General features: G+C 48.7%; 1 protein-coding gene across 1 annotated transcript in view; it reads left to right on the top strand.

Annotated features, from left to right (window-relative positions):
• The window catches only part of DDX24 (DEAD-box helicase 24), a 29429-nt gene extending 26120 nt beyond the window's left edge, over positions 1–3309 (top strand). Inside the window, exons 8-9 of the mRNA XM_003902205.5 lie at positions 1118–1247; positions 2767–3309. Coding sequence (XP_003902254.1) covers positions 1118–1247; positions 2767–3035 — 399 coding nt within the window. The 3' untranslated portion in view covers positions 3036–3309. The remainder of the gene's footprint in view (positions 1–1117; positions 1248–2766) is intronic.
• Positions 3310–7237: the final 3928 nt, after the last annotated feature.

Genomic DNA, 7237 nt, shown 5'->3' on the forward strand with positions numbered 1-7237 from the left:
AGGAATAGGAGCCACCCAGGCTTCCTGTGATTCCTTTGATCACATCACAAGATCCTTCTCATTTTGCCTCTGCAGTGCAGCCCCAAAACCCCCTAGAGGGAGAGTTGAAATGTTTTATCTTAGCTCAGCTGTGGAAGCGAGCTGTGGCATCTGTGTAAAGAGTCCACTTGGGTTACCTATAGGTTGGCAGTCGAACCAGTAAGGGTTTTCAAAGGATGTGGCTGTTGAGGTTGATTGTTGGAAAAGCTATCGGTTGTGTTTAGATGTGTACACACAGATGGGTAATGGTTGCCCACTGGGTTTTTATCAGGAAACAAAACAAATGCGTTTCAATAGGAACTGAACTGCATCTCACCACTGATCTCAAGAGCTTTTTATTTATTTATGTGTTTGTTTATTTATTATTATTATTATTATTATTATTTGAGACAGCGCTTCACTCATGTTGCCCAGGCTGGAGTGCAATGGCACAATCTCGGCTCACCACAACCTTCGCCTCCCAAGTTCAAGCGATTCTCCTGCCTCAGCCTCCCGAGTAGCTGGGATTACAGGCATGTGCCACCATGCCAAGCTAATTTTGTATTTTTTTGTATTTTTAGTAGAGATGGGGTTTCTCCATGTTGGTCAGGCTGGTCTCAAACTCCTGACCTCAGGTGATCTGCCCGCCTTGGCCTCCCAAAGTGCTGGGATTACAGGTGTGAGCCACCGTGCCTGGCTCAAGAGCTTTTTAAAAACACTTACTTGCTGGGCATGGGGGCTCACGCCTGTAATCCCAGCACTTTGGGAGGCTGAGGTGGAAAGATCACTTGAGCCCAGGAGTTCAAGACCAGCCTAGACAACACAGTGAGACCCTGTCTTTACAAAAAATAAAAATTAAAAAATTAAAAGAAAATAGCTAGGCATGGTGGTGCCTCCCAGCTGCTTGGGAGGCTGAGGTGGGAGATCGCTTGATCCAAGGAGGTTGAGGCTGCAGTGAGCCATGATCGTGCCACTGCTCTCCAGCCTGGGCAGCAGAGTGATACCTGCCCTAAACACACAAACACAACTCAAGTGAGACTTTGCTTCCCAGAGGCCTGAACTCTGTTTCAGGTGAATATTTTCTGTTACTTCCCCCCAGGAGCGAATCCGTTTAGCTCGACAGATTGAGAAATCTGAGTATCGGAACTTCCAGGCTTGCCTGCACAACTCTTGGATTGAGCAGGCAGCAGCTGCCCTGGAGATTGAGCTGGAAGAAGACATGTATAAGGGTAAGCCCTTGGGCGGGATGGGAATTAGGGAAGTTGAAATCTCTCTTTAACTTTTGCCTTGTTGGAACCATCTCTACTACTGTGGATCTTGTCAGAATCAGCAAGACGTCCTTCCCCCTCTTTGCTAACAGGCCCTAGTCCCAGATGAGCCTACTGGCCTCTGTCAGTCTTTGTTTCCTCTGTCTCTGTCTTGTGCCCTTAGCTGCCTCCTCTTACATGGACAGGCAGTGAAGTACAGTGAGGAAGGGAGCAGGCTCTCTGGCCAGGCTGCCTGTGTTAGAATGCCAGCTCATTGCCTTAACTATGTTACTGAGTCAAGTTATTTAACCTCTGTTGTGTCTCAGCTTTCTCCGCCATAAAATGGAAGTAGTCAACTACCTACTTCATGGGATTGTTGTGAAGACTGATTGAGTTAAAAATGTTAAGTGCTTGTGGTATTGCCTGGCAAATAGAAAGTATTACATTTTAAGTTACTTGTCATTATGGTTCCTACTACACCTGCCTTCCAGGCTGACAAAGCACTTCCATGCCATTATCTCATTTGATCTTCTTCACTCTCATGACATGAACACAGCAGGAATTACTCTCCTTTTACATATGGGAACTAGATACTCACAGCAGAGGCACTTTTTGCAGGGCAGCAGCTCTGTCACAAGGCATTTCCTGAGCTGCTACTCTGTATGTGACCAGAGGCTGAGGCTTCAGGGATGAGTCTGCTCGGTCCCTGCTCGAGAAAGCTCCTGAGTCTTAAGAAGTGGTAGAACCAAATCTAGAACTCCATGCTCCTTCCACACCACCAGGGATACGGCTCAGCAGAGATGTTGACACCTCGGTGCCCAAGTCAGCAAATTCAGAGACAGACTAACTGCTGTCTGCTCAGCATGGAAGCCAGGAGCCAAACCAGTGGGCTTGATGACAGTGAGCTGGTCCTCCTGGTGGCTCAGGGTTGGGACTTGGGCCCGGCTTCCCTTCCTAAAGACAAGCTGAGGTGAAACCCTTTGGCTCTTCCAGCCTCTCCATGTGCAGTCACAGCACTGGTGGCAAGGCACAGGACAGCTGGGCTACAAGGAAGCATTCAGTGTCTCCTTGGCGTGGGGCAGTGGGTGATTGTAGTTGTGAAGTCACCAAACCCTAGGTGGGCAGTAAGTGGGTGGGTCATAGGAAGAAAAGTGATCTTCAGTCAGGAGACTTGGGTTCTGGGCTCTGTCTGATGGCTGGCTCTGTGATGTGAGCCAGGTGACTTCTCTAAGCCTGAATTGCCTCATCTATAAACATAATTCCAGCCTTGGAGGATTTTTATGAAGTAAAAGGACAGAGCGGTCCTGCGTATCCCCCGCAAATGGTTAGATGTTATCCATTTACAGCCCCTGCCAAGCCACCACTGGCTTCTTCAGAGAACTTTTGAACCCTGCCTCCCTAAAGTAGTTCTAAAACATTTTTCATTGTGTTATCCATCAAGGGAAACAAAATATTTCTACAAACCATAGTAAATAGGATCTTTTTTGTATTGTGTTTCAAGGAGGAAAAGCTGACCAGCAAGAAGAGCGTCGAAGACAAAAGCAGATGAAGGTTCTGAAGAAGGAGCTGCGCCACCTGCTCTCCCAGCCGCTGTTTACGGAGAGCCAGAAAACCAAGTATCCCACTCAGTCTGGCAAGCCGCCCCTGCTTGTGTCTGCCCCAAGTAAGAGCGAGTCTGCTTTAAGCTGTCTCTCCAAGCAGCAGAAGAAGATAAAGAAGCCAAAGGAGCCGCAGCCGGAACAGCCACAGCCAAGTACAAGTGCAAATTAACTGCCCTGGTCAAGTGTGTTAGTGACTGCACATTGCTCTCTGTTCTCTGGCTATTTGCAAAACCTCTCCCACCCTTGTGTTTCACTCCACCATCAACCCCAGGTAAAAATGTCTCCCTCTCTTCTACTCACACCCATAGCGGGAGAGACCTCATGCAGATTTGCATTGTTTTGGAGTAAGAATTCTATGCAGCAGCTTAATTTTTCTGTATTGCAGTGTTTATAGGCTTCTTGTGTGTTCAACTTGATTTCATAAATTAAAAACAATGGTCGGAGCCATTGTGTCATCCTGAATTTTTTTTTTTTTTTTTTTTTTTTTAGCTAGAAGATGGTTGGGGGTGTGGTGTCGTTTGTTTCATTATTAATTTGATGATTCTCCTGGGCCAGCACAGTGCTAAGCCCTTGAAAAGACAGGAATAGTGTCAGGCCTCTGGCTGCAGGCCAAGATCGGGCAGTGTGGATGGAGCAAGAGGCTAGAATGTTCAAGAGGCACATGTTCCTGCTTTACCCAGAGCAGCACCCTAATAGCTCCTTAGTTCTCTCCCACACTCTTGGCTATTGTCTGAGCCACTGTGGGAGGTGGGCAGGGATGAGGTTGCTGTCTTCAGGCTTCCCTCACATCACAGAGTCAACAGTAACAGTCACAGGTCTGACGTGTGAAGCCCTCAGGATCTAGCCCCAGCCTTGTCTCCACTCCCCTCCTCTGTGACAGAGCAGGCTCCTGCCCACAGTTCCATGCACCCCTTCTCTTGTCCTGAGCCTTTGTGCAGAATAGGCTTTTCCATCGGTCTGGATTGCCTTTTGGTCTTCTCCATCCCAGAGCACTGCTATGGATCCTCTAGTCCTGAGCCTCTAAGTGGGGGCAGTGCTTCTCCTGGGGCTCCCTTAGTATCCCATGCTTACCCTCTTCATAGCACTTGCCATGCTGTGTTCCCTTAGCTGAGCTCCTTGGGAGAAGAGGAACTCAAGGCTTGGTCAGCCTGGTATAAATGTGTGCCCAGAGAACTAGGGACTTCCTGGTGCTGCCCCAGCTTTGTCTGCATCAGTGTAGGTGAGTATCCACAACTCCCACAACCATGGGAGAAGCACAGATTTCTGCATAACTGTCTGGCTTCCAAACAAGTATTTATCGGGGCACAATACAATACAGCTGTTTAGTTCAAGGGGTGCTACGGAATTGAAGAGGATACACAAATGGACCAAGATACCCCAAGATCTAAGTAGCTCGCCTCTCTCGCCTCATGGTTGGCACTTTTATCTAATTAGCATTTAGTCTTGAAGGTCCTGAGAAATAATTTTTTTTTTTGGAGACAGGGTCTTGCTCTGTTGCCCAGGTTGGAGTGCAGTGGCACAGTCACAGCTCACTGCAACCTCACACTCCTGGGCCCAGGCAATCCTCCTGCCTCAGCCTCCCAAGTAGCTGGGACTACAGGCACACACCACCATACCTGGCTGATTTTTTTTTTTTTTTTTTTTTTTTGTAGTGGTGGGGTCTCACTATGTTGCTTAGGCTGGTCTCAAAACTCCTGCCCTCAACTGATCCTCCTGCCTCAGCATCCCAAAGTGCTGGGATTACAGGTGTGAGCTACTGTGCCCATCTATAAGTCTTAATAGTGTTTTTTGTACTTGAGCATATAGACACCCAGTGATTGAGACTTGCCCAGCGCCACACAGCAGCCAAGTGGCAGAGGTGGGATTAGTATCTTCCTTCTGGGCCCAGGACAAGTTCAGAAAACTACTTCAGTCTCAGAAGTGTTGCCAAGGAGTGACCTCCCATCCCCCAGTGTCACCAGTGACCTGGATAGGAGGGGAAAGTGCCCCTGTCTGTGAGGTCAGCTCCTGACTGACAGCTATCAGAGAATGACAGGGAGATTCCCTTTTCCAAATGATGCAGTGGAGGTCAGTGGGGTTAGGAAGCAGGCTCAATATCCCCCAATAGTACCTGAGCCGTGGGAGTGAAGCCACTTGTCACAAGCCAAACATAGATCCCCTGATGACTGTCGGTGTCCTGCCCTAGCCTTCTAACAGCAAATTCTTTTCCTTTTTTCGGTGGAGGAGCTAATAAGTAGACAGGCTTTATAAGACAGGAGCAGCCTTCCAAGTAGTGCTACTCTCGCCTGGTAAGGTGAAGTCAATGGGCAGAGCTTCCTGAGTGTCCTGGATCTGCCATTAAACAAGGAATATCCCTCTCCAGCTAATCTACTCAACACATAAGCACCACGGAAAAGCAGAGTTCTTGGCTGCATGCCAGGAACCCAGTATTAAGCCAGGACAAAAGTAGTTATGGAAACCATTTTAATGCTAGGAGAATGTTTTTACTTACTGCCCAGGGAAGCTGTAGGGCTTGGCCAACATCCCGCAGGGCCTGGGGCCCCTGAAAGTCACTCACTGAGTCACAGCCCCCTCCCCACTCCCATGTCTGCTCAGGGTGGCAATGCGTTTGGCTTCTAGACTCTGTCTAATGGTTCCCCTGACACTCCTGCTTGGGAAGCCACAGAGTCACTGCCAAGGTGACATGCTTCCCCATCTGCAGTGCCCTGTGCTTCCTGTCGGGAAGGACAGGTTGGGGAACATCCCTTTGTAGAGCCCATACGATGAGTGTCAGGTATAATAGCTGTTTTCACACAAGGAATCTCATTCCATTTTAGCCAATAATCCAGTGATACATAGGTATTGTCGCCATTTCACAAACTTTGGAATTGGGGTTCAGGGAGGTGAAGTTACTTGGCCAAGATCATTCAGCTAGTAAGTGGCAATGCTGAGGGTTGAACCCTGGCATTCTGGCTCCAGAGATCTCATTTGTGCGTAAAATAGAAACCCAGTCAAAAGCAGGGACTGTGCTCTTTCTGTTGCTAATTGTTCCCATTGATTTATAAAGTTTCCTTTGGAGAGAAAGTATCATAATAAACGTGCAGTTGTAAAAACAAGCTCTCAAAACAACTCTCCTTCCAGCTTTTGGTCTGGAGAGAGATGGCTCTGTGGGGTGAGGGTAGAGAATTATCCAGGAAGTGTGACTGGCTGCTGTGGACAAGCAAGGTAACATCGACAGATGACTAGATTTTAATAAGCTGCCAAAGCCTGCCACACCTTTTCATCCACTGTGTTTTCCCTTTGAGACAGAGATCTGAGAGGGAATGTGGGGGGAACAAGGGCAATGTTACGGATTTGGCTGATGGTTTTTTGCAAAAAGGGGAAAAGCAGAGGGTAAGACCATGAAAGTAACTTGGCCTGCCTCTGCCAGAGCTTGAGTGTCCTGATTCTGAAGTGATAGAATAGATTCTTTCCTGGGAAGAGGGCCCCTGTGAGTTTCTGGGGGGCTCTGTGACCTGGAAGCACAGCACAGGCAAGTCTCCCAGAGGGAATTTCTCCAGCCAGTCTGCCAAACAGCTCTGCTTCTGAGGTTACCACACAAGCCACAGATACAGAGACATAGCAGCCAGTGAGGCTTCTGCTGTGCTTGAGAGCCTAGCTGGAAGGCCCAGAGCCCACCTGACAGCCCCTCAGAACAGCCAAGGTGTCATCCAGGCCATGTGTGTGTCCGTTCACACCTTTCAGTTGGGAAACAGGGATCCTCTGGAGACTTGTCCGGCAAAGATGATGCTATTTACAAATCATGTCATGTGTTCCCCCCACGCTTCCAGTGTACTTCTCATAGACCATGGTGGGGTACTGAACAAATTCAGAGGTGATGGTCAAATTTACATTCCTGTGAAAAAGTGACATACTGACTTAGCCAGAGCCTTTGGATCCAAACTCCAACTGAGGGCAGCATGGAAACCAGGGGCCCTGCTTGGAACGAAAATCCCCTGACATCTAAGAGTGCTATTGGCTTTTCACGAAGGCAGAAGAGTGACACAAATCGGACATTTGTGTCAAGAGGACTCTGAGGAGTCTGCTACCCAGTCCTTGTGTAGTCAGGTTGTCAGCAGACTCACGCAGCAGCACCAATAGATTCCAATAAATCCCTGCAGAATGAAACCTGTGAGAAGGTGGCCTTCAATTAAGGAAGGACCCCAAAGGGCAATTCCACACCCTGCATTTTCCATTTCCTCCTACAGAGAAAGAGAGGTTGCTAGCAGCACCTCCGCCCAGCCAGGGTGTGGGGCCCCACTGGTGCCGTCGCGCCGGCCAGCCCACGGATGGAATCTTGAAGGTCCTGAGGCAGCAAGGTGAGGGGCTTATTTAAGGAGCATAGCCAGGTGG

The sequence above is a fragment of the Papio anubis genome, chromosome 7 (assembly GCF_008728515.1).
Source record: "Papio anubis isolate 15944 chromosome 7, Panubis1.0, whole genome shotgun sequence".
Lineage (NCBI taxonomy): Eukaryota > Metazoa > Chordata > Mammalia > Primates > Cercopithecidae > Papio > Papio anubis.